At 38.2% G+C, this 23,380-nt stretch overlaps 1 protein-coding gene across 1 annotated transcript in view; it reads left to right on the top strand.

The window, feature by feature from the left end:
* Positions 1-19,801, top strand: part of jhy (junctional cadherin complex regulator) — a 23,285-nt gene extending 3,484 nt beyond the window's left edge. The window contains exons 2-8 of the mRNA XM_041234857.1: positions 1,997-2,663; positions 10,868-10,975; positions 14,910-15,601; positions 15,933-16,218; positions 18,321-18,407; positions 18,666-18,800; positions 19,248-19,801. Coding sequence (XP_041090791.1) covers positions 1,997-2,663; positions 10,868-10,975; positions 14,910-15,601; positions 15,933-16,218; positions 18,321-18,407; positions 18,666-18,800; positions 19,248-19,460 — 2,188 coding nt within the window. The 3' untranslated portion in view covers positions 19,461-19,801. The remainder of the gene's footprint in view (positions 1-1,996; positions 2,664-10,867; positions 10,976-14,909; positions 15,602-15,932; positions 16,219-18,320; positions 18,408-18,665; positions 18,801-19,247) is intronic.
* Positions 19,802-23,380: the final 3,579 nt, after the last annotated feature.

Here is a 23,380-nt window from a genome sequence, read left to right as displayed (position 1 = left end):
CCACGCCATGGCCGTGTGCTGATTCGCAGAGAAGACTGAATCTCACGTAAAAGCACCATATTCTATTCGAACCTTCTTTCGAGCTCTTTCCTGACTTGTTTCCGCCACTAGGCGGCAGCAATGTAACATGTAAAACAGAAAAAAAACAGAAAAGAAGCACAGGCCAGCCGTTTATTATGCAGAACAAAATCAGCAATTTATATCTTCGATAAAAAGGACGAAATTAAGAGGCAGAGGTTGAACATTGTTGGCAAGTGGCGATAGTTGTTGTAAGAGCTGACAGGGTACCTTGTTTTATAGCTGTATAAAAGTAAGCAGCTACATTGTGAGATACCTGAAACAAATCTAGAGGCGCAACTGGTCTCAGTGAACATAATAATAATAATAATAATAATAATAATAATAATAATAATAATAATAATAATAATAATAATAATGAGCATGCTATATCATTTTAAAATTTTGGTTTGGATTACATCAGAATTTATCTTTTTTTCTCTCTCTGATAATTGTATCGCACCATTAGCTGAGCATCGATATTTGAATGGTTGGAAATGAAACAACAGAAGTTGCATTGGCTCACAATCAGGCACAAGGGCTGTAGCTTTAGACACGCCAGAAGCGCTCTTCTTCGTCCTTGCGAGGTAATGTCCTATCAATCGGTCATGATGTTTCTATTAACAGAATTGAATTAGGGCTAAACCTGCGATACAATGGCCGTGCCTCTTTTTTAATTAACCCCAGAGCAAACTTTAAATAAACGGCCATTTGCTGAAAACAAACAAACAAACAAACAAAAAAAAACCAAATGAATGATAAATGATTAACCGTCTCCTTTTATTCACCTGCTCAACAATCACCGTTGGCTAGGGATTGAATATTTTACCACGAGTGCAGGAGACACAATTGTAATGGGAAACGCTCTCGTTTGAGTAATTTATATGAAGCCGCCTCTATCAAGTGGACATTTGATTTGGTTTTCTTTGATATTATGATGGTAAGGACTCACAATGCAGTCCATTAACAAGTGCAAACACACAGCTCTCGTACCCCCATTACGATCCCAGCAATCTGAAACGTAGCCCCCGGCCATCTGTTTGCTGTCCATCAGCAGAGAAGTGTTGTGTACTCTATTGTCCGTGTAAACCGCGAGGAATAAGAGGGACACGGTGTTTTTGCGTGTATTGTGTGTGTACATTATAGCCGGTGAAGGGGCACTTCACAGTCATGTTGTTCCAACGCAGCGACCAACGCCCCCGTTTGCAGGCTGCAGAACAATATACCTCTCGAGTTCATATTCTGAAAGCTGGATCATTACGTTTCTATGAAACGATCTGCCGTGACACTTGTCTGCGCTTCAGAGGACAACCTCGAAACCCATAAACTAGACACTGAACGGGGTGTCCGTGAAAGGAAGGTGTTGCAAAATGTGTCTGTGTTTTTTTTTTTTCCTTCTGTACTGTTTTAAATTTGGAAACCATTGTGTAATTTGTTTTATAAACTATAAGTATAGCAAATTAATGTTTTCTGAACTAAGCTCTCATAGTTGAACTCCGCAGGGGACCAACCCCCCCCTTTTTAATTTTTTTAAATTGAGCTGCAGGCTAGGATGTTTGAAGCCAAAGCCTAAATATAAAATTCAGACATATTCAATGCATTCATTCTGTTTTGTTAGCTGAAAATTGCTAGTTTAAAAAAACAAATTTCAAATGTATTATGAATTCACCTCCTCAGGATAATCTAAATTGGTTTCATTATGTGTATTGTGTTGCAAAACACCAGGGGGAAAAACTAAATAAATATTATTTATTTTTTTGGTCTGATTGCAGTTATCAAATATAACTAAGCTATTTATGACTTCCAACATCATTATTTTGAACTTTATATGCAAAAAAATAAACCACAATAAACTTGTAAGGCTGATTTTTTTTTTCTTTCTACCCTGATTTTATTTATTTTTTTGATTGTCTTTTAAGTTTCTTTTTTACTTCTAAAGGAGGGCTGGTTATGAGGATGAATACGCTGAGCTGCGTTACAACCCAAACTGGAGAGTAGACTTGGGACAGCCCCGGGTCATTGCCATGAGAGGAAGCCAGGACGAAGAGCTTGGAGAATCCCATGGGATGTCGGAGGAAAGTCCTCGAAAACCGTGGGAAGAGGAGGAAGAGAGAGAGGGGCCGGTCTTTAATAAACACGCTCCCGCGGTTAGCTTTTCTTTGAGCAGGACCGAGACAGACTTGAAAACCAAACCAAAGCTGCCTTCGACACCATACCGCAGAGAGAAGATTCTTCAGCAAGGACCTTCAGCATTGAACCATGAGAGACAGAGCAAGCACGAGAGAGGAAGGGAGCGCAGAGCAATGAGAAATCACAGACACCCAGAGCCGCCACATGAGTGCCACAGGGATTCTGTGGATGATGTGGAAATCGAGGAAGGGATGATTTTCATGGTTCAGCAGTCGGAACACAGCAGTGGCACTGTAGAAAGCAAAGAGCAGGCCCACTGTAACGAAAAGCACGCTCACAAATCTCATGAGAAACAAGGGAAGCCCAGGGAGGACTTTGTGGAAAAAAACAAACTCACTCTTGGGAAGAATGCACCAAAGCAGGGCTCGTATCTGCACAAGCACAGCCAGAAGAGAGAGACAGGCAGTCAGCCACAGGTACGCAGCATGTTTATGTCAAGTGCTTGTAATTTTAGCAGCTGCGGTAGGGCCTTCAGATCCCTCATCTCATCCGTAATGGTGTCCTTGTAATGGGACATCAAGATTAAGGGTTCAAGGGACCCCAGTGCTGGATCATACTGATTTAAAGACCAATTAGATTAGACACCACTATCTCTCATGGTGTGTCAGTTCTGTTTTTGTTCCCAGCTTTGTCTTGCCCTGAAATGCATGCGCTCCATTGAAGTACACATTGCACATGCATGTCTGTCCATTGAGACTTGAACATTTTTAAGCTCTTAAACTTTTTGTTTTATTTAAAAAATTTCATCTGTAAAGTTAAAAATCTAACTCATTAGTAATACTCATGCAATTGAATAATTACTGGGCTGTAGAGCAAATTTGATATCGTTTTGACGAAAACCTAACCATTTTCTGACAGTCACGCCTGCACACCTGTGCAGATTTAAATTGAAAGGCAATCAAACAAAAGCATGTTCAAAACCCCCTCTGAGCCCTTTTAAAAATTATGCATGACCTTTATCATTTACTGTAGGGCCATCGCATTAAAATGGCCTACCCGATCAATGCATCAAACCACTCTTAAGGCACTTCATAATTACTTGCTTATTAGAACACTTTCAGGACTATTATGCAATTATTGCAAAACACAAAGAGAGCATTATGAACAGTAAACTCTATTATTTATGTAAGCATTGTGCCTTTTATTTCATGTAGCATGAATGAATACATCCATTGCTACCTCTCAAACATTCAAAATGCATTATCCAAAAATAATAACTATTGTGCCCAAGCATATATATATATATATATATATATATATATATATATATATATATATATATATATATATATATATATATAGACACACACACACACAATTGTAAATTAACAAAGCATAAAGCATGGATCTCCTAATTAGAGTCCCATTTTGTATCATTTGCATTTTTGTAGTAAATGGATCTATATTGTTCCGGTTGGACAATTCATTAATTCATTCCTAAGTGTTTCTAGGTAGAGCAGCTCGTATTTCTATTTCATTTCTATGATAATTATCAGGGTTTTTTTGTTTCTTTCAGTCCAATATATTTTTAAATGCACCTTTAAATATACAGCCGATTTGTATCTTTAATGTTAACTGAATTATGCCTTTTGCAAGCAGTGTTCTCCGATACATTGTGAAAAGTGTTGAATTTAAATCAAGGGAAGTAATGTTAAAACTGTACAATGCACTAGTAAGACCTCATCTTGAATATTGTGTTCAGTTCTGGTCACCTCGCTATAAAAAAGATATTGCTGCTCTAGAAAGAGTGCAAAGAAGAGCGACCAGAATTATTCCGGGCTTAAAAGGCATGTCATATGCAGACAGGCTAAAAGAATTTAATCTGTTCAGTCTTGAACAAAGAAGACTACGTGGCGACCTAATTCAAGCATTCGAAATTCTAAAAGGTATTGACAGTGTCGACCCAAGGGACTTTTTCAACCTAAAAAAAGAAACAAGGACCAGGGGTCACAAATGGAGTTTAGAAAAAGGGGCATTCAGAACAGAAAATAGGAGACACTTTTTTACACAGAGAATTGTGAGGGTCTGGAATCAACTCCCCAGTAATGTTGTTGAAGCTGACACCCTGGGATCCTTCAAGAAGCTGCTTGATGAGATTTTGGGATCAATAAGCTACTAACAACCAAACGAGCAAGATGGGCCGAATGGCCTCCTCTCGTTTGTAAACTTTCTTATGTTCTTATGTTCTTATGTTCTTATATCTTTTATCTCTTATACTAAATAAATTAATACATTTCTCACGACCATTCATCCAAAAGACAAACCTAAGTTTTGAAGTCAGAAGCTTTGTCAGATTATTACAGTGCCCGAGAGAAACAACTTCTTCCATCTCTACGCACTAGAGGGCATTCTCCGATTACAAAAAGTTGCTTTCCCCATTCTCTGATTATTTAACTTTTAACCTGTACAAGCTCTTAGGATTTTAAATGTTCTTATAAACAAAACACACACACACACACACACACAATAAAATAATTGCAATCAGCGCTTCAGATGAGTTGCATACCGGGTGTTTTAAATATAAATAAATATATACTTTGTCAATGGCAGATTATATATATATATATATATATATATATATATATATATATATATATATATATATATATATATTGCTATACAATTTAAGATGATTAACCCGGTCTTCTTTCATGGATTGACTTTGCTCTGTGAAAACGTGTCCATATGAAGAAACACTTCTTTCAATATCAACAGAATTGGTAACAACTGACAAATATATTTTAGCATTTACCCTTCTGCATTTCTCCAAAATTCGGTCAAAGAAATTCCACTAACGTTTTCTTTTGCATATATAGTTGCTATCCCTCCATTACTGATTTACAGTAAACATCAAACCCTGGATTACAATCTAACGGGAGGGGTTCTTTATTCAAACTACTAACATGTTGTGGGTCTAAAATCCTTACTGCCTTCAGAAATGTGAGAACTGGTTAAATAAAACGTGGTTTTATTCTGCATTGATCAGGGTTGTAGTAACTCATCAAATTAAAAAAAACTCTGAGGAGGGTTTTAACAACACACTGTTGGTTTATTCTGCAGTCTGTGCTGTGCAGCTCCTATACCAGTGGTCAGTATGTATTTATTAATTCTGCAAAGTTAGTATACGTTTGATGATTTCTAGCATTAGGGCTTTCAAAAGAAGTTATCCTCATCTGTGCAGCACACCAGGTGGATATTGCTGCGTGCAACCTCTCAAAGAAATACTTTCTGAGTTTGTCGGTACATCTGTTTAAAACAGCAAGTCTCGAGGTAAGCTATCTCTTTAAACGCATCAATTTCTAGAACGACAATAATTGCCCCTCGTAATTAGGGAGTGTTTTCTAATTAGCCAGAATTTAACGAGCTGATTACTTAATTATTCTTTTGATCAGTTTAGCTGGAGTGGCTACACGGACATCTGGAGGTTTAGGGCTGAATTGCAGGTTAAAAAAATCTCTGGGCTCTGCTTTGTGTTTGCAGGCCTTTTGTTAAGTATATTCCATCTGGTTGTTTGCTTCACAGCCATATTGTTTGTGGTTAATAATGCAAATAATAATAATGGTTGTTTTTGTTTTTATTGAAAGACCAAGTTTTTGTACAGTAGTTCAAAATAACATTACTGTTACAATGTAAGGCTGTAGTTAATGCATACCTCATAGGGCCTTGCGTTTTTCAGCGTTTTTTTTAACCTGCAATTCAGTCCCAAACCTCCAGATGTCTGTGTAGCCTCTCCAGCTATGCTGATGAAAAGAATAATATAGTAATTGACTGATTACATTCTGGCTAATAATAATGCACAAGAACTGAGAATGGATTTTTCTTTCATGGACTTCTGATGAACAACCTTTTTTTCAACCTGTATTCAAAGAAGAAATCAAAACCACTAAAAACAAAACAAAGGAAAAATAAATAAACACAGCTTACATATGTTACAGAATCTTTCAAATACTCAGATTACAATAAATGTTTATAATATCTATACTGTTCAGGGATCACTGCCAGAAACGGGAAATCTAAAACACACACACACACACATATATATTCTCTTCTGTTGACTAAATATATATTTGTGCCAGGTGGGCCAGCTATCAAGAAAATGTATTATTATTATTATTATTATTATTATTATTATTATTATTATTATTATTATTTTTTTACAAAATGATTTGTGTAAAAGTGTACTGGTAAATTAAACCCTGTAAATAATATATTTACACTTATGAGTTCTCTGAAATAATATTGAAAAGAAATGTCCTTTTAAAATCCTATTATGCATCTTCACAGAGATGTAAGGGTTAAATTTAACGTCAGTGGCCGTTCACAACGTTCTGATTATTATCCTGCTAATATGTACTTGGTGTTAATGGGATGATCAATTCAAATAGTTAAAGCAATGTAATGAGATGATTGTGTAATGATTGGTCATTACATGACTTACTGTGGAGGCTATATCGACATCTTGAGGCTGTAGGACTGAATTACAGGTTGAAAAGGCAAGTCGTGAAAAACGCAGGGCCCTACCTATAAGTTAAACTGTGTAGCGTATTTATTGAAAGTACTCAGGACTTCAAGGTCATGTTGCATTTTACTTACCCAAAATACATTGAGCTGGAGAGTAAACGACTCAGTGATCCAAAACCTTCTCTGGCGCGCTGGCTGTTGAGTATCTGCTGTAGTACCGTCGTGATCAAATCGAATTGAAAATGTGCAATATATATCGTACTATGCACTGCACAATTTAAACAGCCCTGGCCTTGCTTGGATGTTTCACTTTTGGCTGATGATGCCTCAGACTGTTCTGAAACATTCTGAAAAAACAGCTAGGCACAGACAGAGAGACAGTGCTGGCAAATATACCTTGCATTATGACTAGCTGCACAACAATAGTTGCTGCCATTTGGAAGACAGGAGATGCATTTATGCCCCATAACCAATGAGCCACTCAGAGAATTGAGCACCTGCCCCAGTATTATAATGCACCAGGGTTTTCTTTAGTTGTCTGGGGTGTGCACGCTTGCTGCATTTGCTGCTTTCTCCAAACCATCTGAACCCAGCAGTGTCATAATGCTCCCTATCATTCCCATTTACATATTGAAGTACTACTTGTATGTCCCAGTGTTGTAAAGAAAGCAGCGCTCACTGCCTGGGTTTCTTCCTAGCTCTAATTGATCTGTGCTTCCGGCTTTTCTGCCACGGTTCCTCTCCGTGGCATTGAAGACAGAAGGGGACTGAGCACAGCTCCAGGTATCTGCTTGTATAGAAGCTAGTTCAGTGCATGGACATATGAGTCATTATCGTGGATGGTTCCCATTGTATTGTCGTACTGCCGGCTGTTCAGTTCTGCTCACAATTGAGGGATGTATTGGTTTCAATGGCCGTCTCTGTTGGCTATTCTTTGAGAGCACTTTCATTAAATGCTGCTGTAAACACACACACACACACACACACACACACACACACACACACACACACACACACACACACACACACAAACCATCAGGGTTTTCAGTTTAGTTTTTCCCTGTGGTAGAGTGAACACCAATCATTTCTGAAATGAATGTGCTTGTGAACTGTAATGGACACAATCAGTACTCTGACAAGGTCATAATCTGCACCATAATAAAACCCCCTGTTTTACTCAGCCCTTTCATTTCTGTTGGTATTACATTGGCTCCATGTGTTGACGACAGTGGAAGCTTTACCCAACCACGGTTTCTTTTAAATAAAAAATCTAATGTGATCCACTCTATGTGGTTTCATTGAGGATACATGTGGATTATTCCACTTTTTGCTTACTGGTGTGTGCCAGAATTCAACTCACATGAATGTTTTGGGCGAAACTGTTTTTAAGAAACCCACAATTAAGCAAGATAAAAAGAAGACATTCCTGGGTGATTTTCTTCACATTGTAATAACTGAAAGTGGTAACGTTTTCATCCCTGGTACCTGTTTCAGATATGAGTACGTGAAGGTTTTAGGGTTCGATTTCTCTGCAGTATCCTTTCTGTAACAGACAGGACTACATCTCAGTAATTAGCAAGGTTTTTAGACATACACAATCTCATAATGCAACAACTTTTGCCAGTCATGATGAAATTCTGTTACCCTCCTTTGATAAGGACAGAAGTAGTGGAGCAATCTTCCTATGCTGCACTCAACCAGAGTCGCTTCCCTTCCCTCAGACCCTCACTTCAAAGCGAGGAACATAATGTACAATTTCTTAATAGCTCCAGACCAGGGCTCCTGTGCGCCTTACCTCGGTGTAAACACCTAATCAAGATTGCCGGGCCTCCACAATAGCAGCCCAGTGCAATTGAAGAACCACAAGCCTTTGAAGTCGTCTTCGCGAAAGCTCTGTTTCCCAGTCCGGGATAATGACATGTCATGATTGGGGGCTTTGTTGTGCCTTGTCTGTGGAGAAGCAATTACTAGCCTCAATTTAACAGAATAGACATTACACAGCTTATGATGCTTGAAATGCAATTCCATTTGATCATTTTCTCGATTTGATTGGGATTATTAAAATGGTTTACAAAAGATGCTTGCAGGAGCGTGGGCAGAGGTTGAGCCCTGTTTCACTTTCGAAGAGATAATGAGGAGGTGAGCTATGCCCACATCAGCACCTGTTACAGCACTGACTTCACTGCACCTCTAAGGAAATGCTACAGAACAGCAGGGGTACAGACTGTGGGCCGCTACAGTGCAGTCCGGCATAGAAGTTAGAATAGCCAGTGGCATACACAGCTGAGGCTGTCAAACACATGACAACTGGCTGTTGTGTTTCATAACGCGAAAGTAAAATCTTTATCCTTTAGAGATATGTCTTGTTATACTGTAGTACACCATCTACATTTAACTCTTCTAATGCATCAGACACTGAAATGTACTCATTGTAATAAATTGATTCCTTTTTTTTTCATCGCTGCTTACTGAAAAAATAAAAGTTGTATTTGACAATCCTAGACAAGGATTCGATGCTTTCTTCCTACTGCTAACATTGACTTTGAGTACATTTAACTTTCCCAAACCCTGTCATGAGATTTTTTAATAGATTGCATTCAGGTAAAAGCTAAACTAACAAGAGCTCTTGTCTAACATCCGTACTTCAGGTCGGGTCACATGCCCCTTGACATTTCCAGCTCTTAATGTGGTGTTTAAAGGAAGGCTGTTAATGTGAATGTGTCTCGTTTAAGCCCAGACGGGAGGATCTAATTTAAACTCTCAAGTGCTTTTGAGTGTTTTTGTTTTTTGTTTAAATTTATTTTAGCTTCTAGATTCCATTATGCGTAGATTACATTCCATTAAAATTATCTAATTTTTTATTTATTTTTAATAAATATTGTACCATGCATGGGAAAATGTGCAGTCGAACAGTACCTTAATCTTTATTGAACTGTAGTACCAAGCCAATGCACTTATATGGCCCTCATTGATCTGCATTAGGGAATGACCTTTCAGCTTGATATAAAAATATGTGTGCTGGAAAATTCTACATGCCCTGACACAAACATGATTGACTTCGCTGTCTAAGGCTCTTTGATTCCTATGGGATTTGTTCTTTAACCTGGATACTGTACATTAGTTTTCAACTTAGAATATGAATGTTACCAAATGCTACAGATCTAAAAAACTGATATTGTGTTTGACAGATAGTATGGTCTGTTCAACTGATCTAAAAGTGGTGGAACTAAAATACAGACGCTGGGCAAGCATGGCACTCACACACACTGTCACACATACTGTGCTTCACAATGTCGCTTTCTTCTATCATTCAAACAGCAGGGGTTATTTAGAAGCACCATAGTTTAGATCAATTGATTAGACCCCCCCCGATATGTCCAAAATAACAAACATCTATCTATCTGTCTATCTATCTATCCACCTAGCTATATATAAAAACATAAAACAAAATCTATGCTACCGGATGTCTGAATATGTTTTCAAAATCTTTAAAGTTTTTTTTTTCAGTCCGAACAATGCAGTATTGATAGTGAGGACGCCACGTACAGTGCCACTGTCTACCTGCCCTTTCTGTGCAGCGACAGACCAGCATGGCAGTGCCTTTATCGATAGATATATTACAGCTCAATTCTCTCTGTGCTGCATGGTTTTCTGTGACCTTCGCCTATTCACAGGAGCTTTTACAATTGGTTACATTCACCCAAGATCTCTTCAGCCTGTCAATGGTATTGATTGAGTTAGATAGTTCTTAACAACCGAAGGACCATGAATGTTAACTAAATGATTTTCATTACTGCGTTAAGAAACAGTTGTTTAAAGTGTTTGGGTCTGTAATGTAGAGATATTGACTAGGTGCACAGTACGTACACTAAGGCTTTCTGGAACATCAAGCGTTGTTTTTTTTTATTTATTTATGTTCCCTAAAATTTTTATATTTACATTTCAGACGGTTAAGAATTCCATTCAACGGACCGACTGTATAGTGCATTGATTCTGGGGTTTAATTGTAGAATGTGGCACCATACAGTACAGTGTAATGTATATATATTTTTTATATAATCTGTTTTGTGTTTTTGCTGACTATGATGTGTGTTAGCTGGTGCTCTGAAATGATAATAACAATATGATTAGTTCTCTTGTTTTTTTTTTTCTTAAATAGCAGGCGCTCCGAGCGGCCGAAGAGCCTCGCAGCATTAGCAGCCAGGAGAGTCCGGAGGAAGTCTTGGACCCTGAGGAAAGATGGCAACAGAGAGCGCAGGCGCTGCAGGTGAAGAGACAAAGGTTATTCTCAAAGGAAATTCAACACCAATGCTGTTCCCTTTCCCATTTGCACCCAGAAATATAAGTTTTGCCTCATCAGAATTGCAGTGAAGGTTGCTTTTATGATTCTAACTTATGTCCTCCGTTGTATATCCTTGTTTACCGTTTAGTTGGAAAAGCACAGTCATTTTACTCATGGTGCAGGGGAATAATATGCAAACCTGCTAGCAGCACTGAATTGCAGAAAACAAACTGTTGTCTCACATTCAGGCACATTATTAGATTAATGCCTTAGAAACACCCTACAGCTACATTGTCAAGTTCAGTAAAATGCTTTGCTTGAAGTTTGGCTACAGCATTTAGAGTAAATGCAGGTAATGACAGAGAATCTCGTAGCATTTCACCCACATCGGCTTAGCAGTACAAAGCAGGGGGGGGGGGAGTGGGCACCAAATACACATTGTCAGAATGAGGACATGAAGTACAATGCCTCTCAAAGTCCTGATCTCAACAAACGGGATACTGGGCAGGATATCAAAGCACTCTAAAAGCATGCTTTAAATCTCGCAATCATCTAAGGGAGTAAATATTTGGTCTAACAAAAATGTTAAAAGCCGTGAGCTGTCAGATAATTCAGAAATACAATATTTCTGTGAAGCGTGTCAGTAGCTCCTAGGGGATAAAGAAAGTGTTCTACTTTGTCTGTGTAACAACGCCATATAAGCTTTAATTACAACTAATATTGTAAAGCAAGCCAATACAAAATGTAATGGACTTCATGAGAGTCAAAGAGAAAGTCTGTAAAAAAAGCATGATACATTGGAATTGTATGCTTTTTTGCAATGTACAAAAACGTGAAAATGTATTAAAATAATGAGAAGAAAAAAACAAAAAAACAGAAGCCCTAAATATAACACTACACACAAAGGAAAAAGGAAGAAGAGTTTCAGCAGCCTTCACTTTTAGGTAGAGAAGGTCAAACACTGTATTCTAGCAAATTGCTGCAATAGTGAAACTCCTGCTGTGATATTGTGGTTTGCTTATCTGTCTACAGTGGGTGTCTGAGTAATAGCTGCTATGGAACTGTAGTGGCGCAATTCATTGAATAAACGCCTGTGGCGCTGCGATTGTGGGATATGACTTTTTTTGTAGACACATGCCGCTTCAGCATAGCTGACGTTTCGCATTGTCCGTGTTCTGAATTACGACTTGAGTTACTGAGTTGCCTATAAATCTGCTCAGTTTGGGTATACATACGCTGCGCTGGTTTGGATCTGTGATCATTTAACACAGTCACCACTAGGTGGTAATGCTTAAAAACAAAATCAGCAAAACCCCAAATGATATGTGTTTAGATGCTGGGCTCCTTTTCAGACTTTCTTATTAAACAAATAGGATTCCTCACAGCAGTGTACACTGAATTAAAATTGAAACATAACTGTTTTAATGTAAAAACAATCGGGGCAAAGGCATGCACAAGTATACAATATGCATGCTAGTTTGAATAGAAACTTGCATTTATAAACTGCCTGAAAAAAAAAAAAGGTGCAAAAAAAGGCCCCCATTTTTAAATTGCTGAGTGCATACTTTATCAGAAAAATAAAGAATAGTACCAAGTTAAACAAGCTGTGTTGCTATTAGTGATCAAGCCTGCTTCATATGAACTCCTGCTCTAAAATCTTTATGCAGTGATGAGTATGCACAAGGCAGGTGTATTTACTTCAAAGTATAAACCAAGAGGCAAACAGCATGATTGACGATCAGACTTGGAATCTTTCATTTGGCTGACCCCGGGGTTTGGAAATAAGTTGAAAGAAATATGCACACACACACACACACACACACACACACACACACACACACACACACACACACACGCGCCCGCACACATATTTAATGTGCAGTGTACTTTGATGCTGCATGCTGATGACAGTACTAGCAGCATTGTACAGGCTGCATGTATGATTCAACCGGTCGATTTTTGCACTTGAATTCAAATTCGTTACACCGGGCTAGACAGAGCACAAACAGCACCTAAAATGCCGGATCATATTAATAAGAGCTTATGATCGTGGCCTTTGCAGAAAAATAAATGTACTAATCAGACTCATAACATCACCGCATTTGTAGTAAGAGTTGAATCCAGGTAGTTTGGGGTCTATGTTAGACTATGTTAATGATCATGTGTTCTGAACCCTGATGAAAATTGCCCACAGTACATTTCTGTTCATTTTGCAGATAATCAATATGGATCAATATATTGATACTCTATTTAATGAGCATGCTACTCACTTTGTTATGTAAAAGTGGGTTTAAAAACAATGTGTGTTGCATGGTTAAATATGTATTTGTTTAAATGAAATCTATGTTCTACTGTAAAGCTGCTTAATGCAAACCATTACACATGCCCATTTTCTAAGAGTTTCACAGACAGGAAATTAGATGTCATTGAGTCTTGATGCTGCTTTCCTATAATTACACCCAGTACGTTTCTGATGTACTGCACTTATGTGAAAACCAATTAATACCAAAGAATGAGAGTAAAAGTTGCATTATTACCTTTAACAGATAAACAATTATCACTTAATTGCCCTCGTTTGTGTGGGCAGGGCAAGATCACAAAACAGCGTTCTTGCTACAGTCAAATTTAATGTGAATAATGTAACGGCCTATAACTGAGCTTATAACAGGCAAGCAAAACATATGTTGTTCAACGGAGAGGAACCATGCGAGCTGCCAGGTGATTATCTGTGTTGTAAATAAGACAATAGAGCAAGGAAGGTCTTAGCTGGCAGCAGCAAACAGTTATCAGAGTTGGCATGGTGGTGTTTGAACAGTGGAATCCTACACACACTGAAACTGAGAAACCACGGACTACTAGAATACATGGTCCAATTCGAAATGCTAGGGTTCTAAACTACATGCAGGTCCTACTGTACCTGTTATAACTGGAACATTATACTTACCATCTGCTATTGGAATTATATATATATATATATATATATATATATATATATATATATATATATATATATATATATATATATATATATATATATATATATATATATATATATATATATATATATATATATATATATATATATAAATATATTATATATCATGCATGGTAAAGAATGGTAAATAGATTATATAAAAGCAAAGTAAACTGCACAATTACTGTAGCAAACCTTTATGTATACAGTATATAACTTAAATATGGGAAATAGCAATAGAATAAGAGAATCATTTAAAAAAGCTACAAACTTTCAGCCTGGCGGTTTATGGCATTTCTAAACCCCTCTTTCAAACCCAAGTTTCCCGCTATGAAGATTGGTCAGTAATTGAATTAGTTCTTCCAGATGCCCACCTTCGTACAAGTGCCATTACAATGTTAATATTAGATCTGTACAAGCCCTTATCCTATGAACATTGCCATATTCCTACCTACTAACTCACCCTCAGCACAGTCTTGTAATATCTACTCTGTAATAGGTTTTGACTGGTTTTCCATTGAGACTCAATTATTTTGCACATAACCTTGTAATAGGAATAGATTTAGATTCATACTTCCCATCTAAATTTAATTGACAAAAAAAGTAGCAGACATTTGATCTTGCATTCTTATAATAACATCAAAGCAAATATTGTATATGGTTTCTAGCTATTTATATACATTTGTTATTGAACAAAATTGATTGGTTCGTGAACATTTTTGGTTTTCTTATTTGTTCTTATTTTTCTTTGTAAACTTTTGGGATAAAACCTTGTTTTGAGCCATTCCCGGTTTCACTATGATTTTAAATGTAAGAAACGTTGTTGTGCTATAAACGCTTCTCTTAGGCAAGTTAAATCTGCCGCAGTGATAGAGAATAAAATGGCATCAAGCGTGCATGCTCACATCCTGTCTGCCCTTTTTAATTTCCCCTGAACTTTCCCAGGTCCAGAATAAAGTCAGAAAAGCTCCAAAGAGAGGTGGAAACAATCAAACAGGCAGTAGAAAACCGCCCCGCCCTCCAGACTCCCAGAATCACCGCGGCAGACAGCGCCAGAGAGTCCCTGTGGATGTCCCTGAAGAAGGGCACCTGTTTCCAGAAAGCCACCCCTACCACAGCAGCCCTGCTCTTGCTGATGTTCTAGTCATTGACGACTTGGATTCCCACCAGACGTCACCATCAGGCAGCTACAGTTCCTCCATGGCATCCGCTTTGAACAGGTCCAGCTATACGCCCCTCAAGCAGAAGGCACCCACAGTCAACCTAAACATTAATCTAAACACTTCTTCAGATTTCCTGCCCTTTGTGAGTCAGGACCACCGGCAGACCTCCATCAACCTGGCCCCTCCACAAGACTACCTGGGAAAAGCTGTCTTTCAGTCGCCCCGGGCCCGTTCCAAGCCTCGTTTTCAGGAGCACCCAAACCCCCAGGAGATAATCTCTCCTTTCTACCCACAGCAATTCTCCAGGCCTCCACTGGCCTCACTGCCAAATCCACATCCTTCTTACAAAGACTTCCAAGGCTACCATGACCAGATCAGCCCAACAGTACCGCAGTACAGGGCTAGAGGGAGGCAAAGACAGGATCCCACAGCGTGCTATCATCATGATACAAGGAATGATCACCACAGAGACAGGTCTGCAGAATTTCTTGCTCCTGACCTTCGTGTCAGTGGGGTGTCTGTTTGTGTGTCTGCTTGTCTAGCCGATGTGTGATCATGTACCTAACTAAAGAAAGCAGATCTCATTGAAATTCTAGCATGGCACCCAGTTATAAAGAAACCTGTTGAATTCAATGACGAAAGTTTCGACCAAAAGTCTTCAGCAGCATCTTGAACTTTGAAGACATTGTAGTTGTTTGTCATTGAAATTGCTAAGTTTGTTTTAGCATTTCCAAAGTGATCCCTGTTGAGTGTTTTAAAGCTATGGGTGAAATTAATCACATCCTTTTTTTTTTATTTGTTGCAGGTTCTCACCACCGCACCAGATGCCTTTTCACCAGAGGCAAAATCTGGACCCATGGTTTGGCCACTTAAATCAGCCCAGCCAATGGCCAGACGGCAGCCAGCCCCCCGAGCAGAGAGGGCGTTCCTTCACAGTGCTGCCGCCCATAGGGCTCTCAGCCACCAGTGACTCCGAGCTTAGGGAGAGGGTGGGGGAGCCAGGGGGGGGCACCTTGCAGCGCAGTAGCTCTGAAGGGTACTTGGCACAAATGGAAAAACAGAAGCAGCTCAAGGAAGGGGCAAACTACAAGGTTTGTTTTTAGGAAAAGTTCTTACATACACACACATACAGGACAGCTAAGCTGTTTACCTGCCAAAACAACCACAAACAAAAGAAACGTTGCTGTACAGCGTTGCAACAGATCAGCGTACTCACTGTCGTGACTGCTGGGAAACAGAGCACCCAGCCTTCTGCTTCCTTCTACTCAGCAGTCTTGAGCAGACTCACCGCTGTCTTTATACAGGAATTGGTAGCTGTCGCTGATTTAAAATAAGTGGCAACTGCCAAACAATTAACAGTGAAATAAAACAATTAATAAATAATACACAGGTTTGGCAGGGAGGATTTTTACCCCCCCCCCTCTGCTCTGCTACTATATATATATTTCTCTCCTTGTAACACTGCTAGGAAACATTAAGGACAGCTCTATCACGATATCAGCGGGAGGCTGGCTCTGTTTGCATGCTCCTCTCTATCTTAACTGTTTGCCTTTACTGGTTTGTAATGTATATGTATATATATAATAGATCAGCGCTTTAGAACTTTTCATTTATAACGCAAAAATAATTTGGACATGGTTCTTAAATCAGGATCTAGCAGTCTGACTTCAGCTGTCCTCCATGTCCTTACCTGTTATTTGGTTCTTTCTTTCTTTTCAAGATTAATATGCAAAAAGGCCCCAGGTGAGGACCTTGTGTTCTCCTTTAATTCATTTCTGCATGAAGTTGTGTGTCTTTTATGAGTCTCGTAGCACCTTTTATCTAGTCATAGCGCACTTTTTTTTAATGGTGAATAAAGGATTTTGTATATTAGAATGATCTGTGCAATCTGTGTTCAGTTACATCACAGAACAACATGTCTTTGTACCAGAGGATTAAACAGAAAGATTGTTGCCCAGCTAATTTGGGTGAATGGCCGGTTGTTTTGCAATATAACAGATAGTGACAAGTTGAATAATTAGAAAATGTCTTTTTTTTTATTTTAAGCAATGCAGCTAATTGTATAAGTAATCTAAGATGTAGTTAATTGCTGGAAGACGCCGGACGATGTAAGGCATGGCGACTGTGGCTTATCCTGAAAGTATTGAATAGTAATATGATTAGGAGGAATCCCTTTCTTTCAAACAGCAGGGCGCTGAGATGCAAACTTGCATGTAATCTGTGTCTTCATGCCCCTTTGCCAGCGTGATCACTCCGAACATTTTCCAGGTTTTTGCACTGTTGCGTTGATGCAGTTTGTTTTTATCATGGTCCTCCGCAGTAATCTTTTATAAGGGATTTGCCATGTTTTTAAATAATGCATCATGTTTGCTGCTTATATATATATGTGTTAAAAACACACACCCTGCAGATTTGCATAACATTTTTCGAATCTCTAAATGATCTCACAATACATTTTATAAGTCATTATGTATTACTATTTTTAAACTCATTGGTATTGGGCAGTATTAAGTCATCAGTATATCTGAGAAGGTCTGAGCAGCTTAGAAGTTCTGTAATGAAGCCAAAGTAAAAATGACCACTGGCAGTTTTCTTCACCTTGAATCACTGCATTTGTTAAAGAATTTTCACTGAAAATCTTAAAAAAAGAAAAAAAAAACGATTTCAGTGAGGAGCAAATTAACGGTGCACACTGAGCAACATTTCCTTCCAGCTGAACAAGGAATTGCATCGTCCCGTTAGTGCGTTTGGGTATTCGGAGATGTCTGGAACTGTGAGGGATACACAAGCTGCAGACAGCTTACCAAACTAACAGCAAGGGACCTTGGAGAACAGCAACAAAACACATAACGAGTCGTTAATATACATGACCAATGGCTGGTTTAGAAGCGCATCTAAAGCCTGAAAGCAGACAGTCTGATCTGGAATAAAACCTCCCTTTGTTTTGCGTTGTGAGGTTTGTGTATTGCTGCTTGAGTGCCCAGCAGACAAACACCAAGGATTAGTCCAGGGGGTGCCAAGCGGTTTTGGTGCTGTTTACCCCTAAAAGCTGTGGTTGTCCTGTGAGTTGATTAATTCTCGCTGGTGTTTGTGTGACACCTGCAGGTTGTGTGTGACTCCTGCAGAACCCTCCCAAATTCTGTTTCCTCTCCATTTGAAAACTAGTATCCTTTTTTCTTTCTTTAAAACATAGGCCTACACACTGAGAGACTACAAAAACTTGAAACAGGATGTACAGCTCGGAGGTCTTGGACGAAGTAACCAGGTGTCAGAGGAAACAGTAAGTTCTATAACTGCAAACACTGTGTGTGTGCGTGTGTGCGTGTGTGTGTGTGCATATGTGCGTGAAATGAAGGTTGGTGTTTCAAAGACCAGCGCTTAACTCCTATCTCTGTGAATGTATAAACAAGTAAATGCAACTAATTTTGTTTTTGAGGGTGTAAAGAGTGGACAATGAGAGAGAATGTTCTGAGAGAATATGATCCTGCTAATTAAAAAGCCCCTTTGTAATCTTCTGCCGTTTCCTGTGGATTTGCAGGCAGAGAAAATTAAACGGCAGAGACATTATTCAAATCAGGTCAAAGAACAAAACATGAAGATGAGTAAAAATCCCTACACGTCAACGAGTAAACCTCAGAGCAACGAGAATACTGAAGACACTCCCAGGAAAAAGGTATGAGGCTGATACTGTTCTGAATTCACAGGGATCCTGTCCGGTGATGGGGGCTATATTTTTGGTCATATCGAACCAGTAATTTAATTTAGGAACTACATGTGGTACTAGAACTACCTATGCCATTTAAGATGCTTTTAAGAATCTCCAAATTAAATATTTTTTATGAGTTTCATAACTCATAACTGTGACCTGTTGTCAATTATAACTGCATTTCTTTGCAAATAACATGGTTTTAGAATATACAGCTTGCAATCTTCTTACAGCGTGACCCATGCAAAATTATATTTTGTATTATGCTAAATATTTATTTTGCAGTATGATAATAGGCTGTATATTTGTTAGTGCCAGAAATGTATTTTTCATACCAAAATAATCTACCAGAAAGTTACGGCACACAAATGTTTCAGCAAATTGCAATTCTTTAATACATTTCTTTGGGTATAGGCTTTGGAATATGCCAGGAACATCCCTAAGCCCAAACCACCCCCACAGCCTAGGGGTGCAGCAAAGAAACCAACCAGGGGGGGCTTAAATGAGCATGCCCGGTATTTGGAGGACTTAGACCTATCCCAGCTTGCAACACTGGAGATGCTACAGAGGCGCCACGAAGAGGAGAAGCAACTAGTGTCCACTTTCAGAGCGTTGCACGTGGCTTAAGAGCTCAGGCTACATATCGCAGGCATTGTGCAAAAGCTTTCCTTAGTAAGCTTGGTAAGTCTGCTGCCAGGATCGTCAGCACTTAGTAGAGAACAGCTTGTTTATCATCCTCACGTCGGAGCACTCGGGGCAGAGTGTGCTTTTAATTGAACCTCCAAGAAATCTCTTCTCTTTTAGCAAATCAAACACAGACCTTTGCTCATTCTACCTAGTGTTTGTTAGTGCCGGGACAAGCGTTTGAATGTTAAAACAGGTTAAAATGGATTTTGCAATATGAATATCAAATCCATGCAAGTACATATTATGCGTAAGAGTTCAAATGTTGTTGTCAAAGCCCTTGATTCAAGTAGTGTTTTAATAAACACACTTTATTCAATGCACATTTGTATATACATTTTATATATATATATATATATATATATATATATATATATATATATATATATATATATATATATATAATTAAAAAGTGCTGTTTATATTGTAAAAATGTATGTACTTTTTTTTTTTTTTTTTGGGTAAGAGTCCAAATGTAATGTGTATATATTCAGGGAAATTGTAGGCATTAATATTGAGTTATCCTGTTATCCTGTTGTGATTAAACTGTGTGTGTGTGTGTGTGTGTGTGTGTGTGTGAAAAACTTTAAGATTATTCAGTTCAATCCAACTTCTGAAAAGATGACACAGGCTTATTTCTAAAGCTTATCATGCAGTGTTTGAACAAAACATTTTAAATTAAACTGTTTGGTGTTCCATATGATACTGTGACACTTTGTAATCAGTTTTTATTAAATGCATGTACACTGTACATGGTAAACATCATAGCATGAAGTGACTTTCTGATTTTTAAAAAAAATAAAAAAAGGAACAGTGAATCTTAAATAAAACATATTATGCCATTGTTGCTTTTTTAATTTCTGTAAAAAAAAAAAAAGTGTATCCTGATTTTTTTTTTTTTTAAGTTCAAGCAGGGAAAAAAATTGTTCCTGTTTAAAACTGTTTGAATAATCAAATGTTTTTCAGTCTCATCACAACATTTAGATCTCAAAATGATGACACTTTGAATCAGTTTTTTATTAGAGGCCCCAAAATTCTGTATTTAAGTGATAATTCCGACCCCCCACCCCCCCATAATCCGAATCTCCTAATCTCAAGCACCTATTTCTTTAATGGAACCTTCAGATGAATATCAAAGAGCTATTTACTCAAATGTAATATTTTAATTAGATCATAGTCTCTATTTAACCCATCATGGCCTTCTTTGATGCTCTGTGTTTTTAGTGTTTAGCCCCAGATGCGAGAGGTAATGAATACTGGACCTTTTCATTTAATGAGAAATGCTGCCTTTCCAGACCGACTCTCTCTGCATCTTATTATCCCCCCCCAGCTGTAGAATTCAGTTAATTGAAGGAGTCTCTCGCCACCACACATTAAGGAGGTAAATTAGCATCCCTCTTTCAGACTGGAAAGCAAAGGGAGATGCTTTCGCTTTGATCTGAGCACTGCGCTGAAGTAGACAGCAGCCCCCTGAAAATGAGCTGATGGCCTTGTTACTAGAATAAAATGCAGATGCGTCCATGTGTTGCAAAATGCTTAATCTCTTAATTGATCACCTTCCGCACTGCCTATTCTCTCCCAGCTTTTTATTTTCTCAGTAAATTAAAATCACGTTTTGAAATTAAATGAATCGCTTTTTCAAAGGGGGGAAAAAGTAATGCGCATCCTCTTTGAAACAAGACATAATAATAAAACCTATTAATGTAAACCTCCCAAATGAATGCGAACCGCCTTCCTGGTACAAATTTAAATGACTATATGAGGCTCATAACCATTGCACCGATAAAGGGGTATTTTCTCTGTGTTGTTCCAAGGTGGAAATTTCAAAAGATGTGCGCTGACTATACCAGGCACGGAAAAAAGCCACTCTTTTGATCTTCCCTTCAATACATGGTCATGCAAATGCTTCGTGTGCTGTCTGAATAGGTGCAATTTGCACAAAAGAAAGACAGAAGTAAACGACGAGCTTACATCTGGTGGAAGAAAAGAGCTCCAGCTAATTTAATAACGCTAAACAAACGTGCAAGAAAAAAAGCTAAACCTTCAAACTGACCTTTTTCATTTAAAAGGCTTCCGAGTCTCTCTTTTTTATTACCTATTGCTGCGCGTTTTGGCACAAAGACCTTGTTCACTCTTAGATTGAGCCCAGCACCCTGTTTTCATGTTATATCAAACCAGTCATTTACATTAGGACACACTTATGGTACTAAAACTAACCACCTATTTTCCGCATTGAAAATGCTTCTAAGATTTCAACCTAAACCTGTGACAAGCTGTATGGGAAGATTGTATCTTGGTCAGTAGATATAAGAATAATTCAGTTACACAGAAATGTATGAAACAGCCACAGTGCCTTAACCAGGAGTGTCATTATCCATGTATTCCAATAATGCTTGTATTGGCACACTGGTTCATGTTGCGTCACGCCTGCACATCAGTTCTTAGTCTATTCTACATGTGCATTTCCATTGCATCAATACAATTGAAAATGATGTAATGAAGTGTCCATGCCTGCTCCCGAGCTAGTCTGAGTAAATGAACACGCTTGCTAATCAGGAGAGTAGCTCTGAGGGCCTTCCACTGGAGAGGACGGTATGCACTTGTGCATTTAGAGCGCAAGGCTGTGCCACGAAGCACATTTCCATCACTGCAGACCCAGACAGACCTGCTTTCTACTTTCATTCACAGACAATGGAAATTAAAATAAAAGAACCCATGCAGGGTTATGTTAGGCCACGTTGAAAATATGTTTTGGTTAGTATAACCCATGCAACAGGAAAAAGCAATTTAGGATATATATATATATATATATATATATATATATATATATATATATATATATATATATATATATATATATAATGTCAATTTTGCATACTAAGCTCCATTCTGTATACACAACCTTTGTCTTTCTCTGGTACTCATAAATCTGAAACAAAGAAAGGTTCTGTATATTGGATGGGATATATTATTATTATTATTATTATTATTATTATTATTATTATTATTATTATTATTATTATTATTATTATAATAATAATAATAATAATAATAATAAAATATATATACGCACATCCCCGCAAACAACCTAGAGAGTATAGTGATTAATGTCTGTCTGTCTGTCTCTCTCTCTCTCTCTCTCTAGTCTCTCTCTCTCTCTCTCTCTCTCTCTCTCTCTCTCTCTCTCTCTCTCTCTCTCTCTCTCTCTCTCTCTCTCTCTCTCTCTCTCTCTCTCTCTCCACTATAGTAAAACAACAAATTAACTCAATAATATGTTCCAAAATGTCTCAAGGTGGGCATTTTCTAAGATAATTGTGAATTGTGCAGCTTTCAAACAACAGGAGATCTGGAAGGGTGGGTTAGTTTGTGTTTGTAGAAACTTGTACTCGGATTCTGCTATGGGAGTCATTCCTATAGCATTGTAACCTCGGCACACTTTACTCCAGTGTGTCTATATATTCGATCCCGCTGTACTGGTAACCTGGGAATGGTATGTTCAAATTTTAGAGGCATCGTTAAGTTCATGGCTTGCAATAAAAATACAAATAATTATTTTAAAACGAATGTAGGGCGTTCTGGCCGCTGTAGCTTTCTAGATCCTCTGAAGAACTATTGTTCCTGTCAATCACATTCGATGGACTCACGCATCTTTAAGAAGCCCTGTGCTCGTTTTACTAGATGTTATGAATCATCAAACTGAATCCATATGGATTACATGCTGTACCCACAAGCGTAATTATAGGTATCAAGTACACTCACTATAAATAGAATAGAATTTGTCTCAGTGGTAGTTATGTAGTTTTTTTTTTTTTTAGCATGACAAAATGATAGATCTGTATCACAGCTTTAAAGGAGGGGTGGGA

This window comes from Polyodon spathula, chromosome 36 (assembly GCF_017654505.1).
Source record: "Polyodon spathula isolate WHYD16114869_AA chromosome 36, ASM1765450v1, whole genome shotgun sequence".
NCBI classification, from domain to species: domain Eukaryota; kingdom Metazoa; phylum Chordata; class Actinopteri; order Acipenseriformes; family Polyodontidae; genus Polyodon; species Polyodon spathula.
Note: the sequence above shows the minus strand (reverse complement) of the source record. Positions and strands in the feature narration are given on the sequence as shown.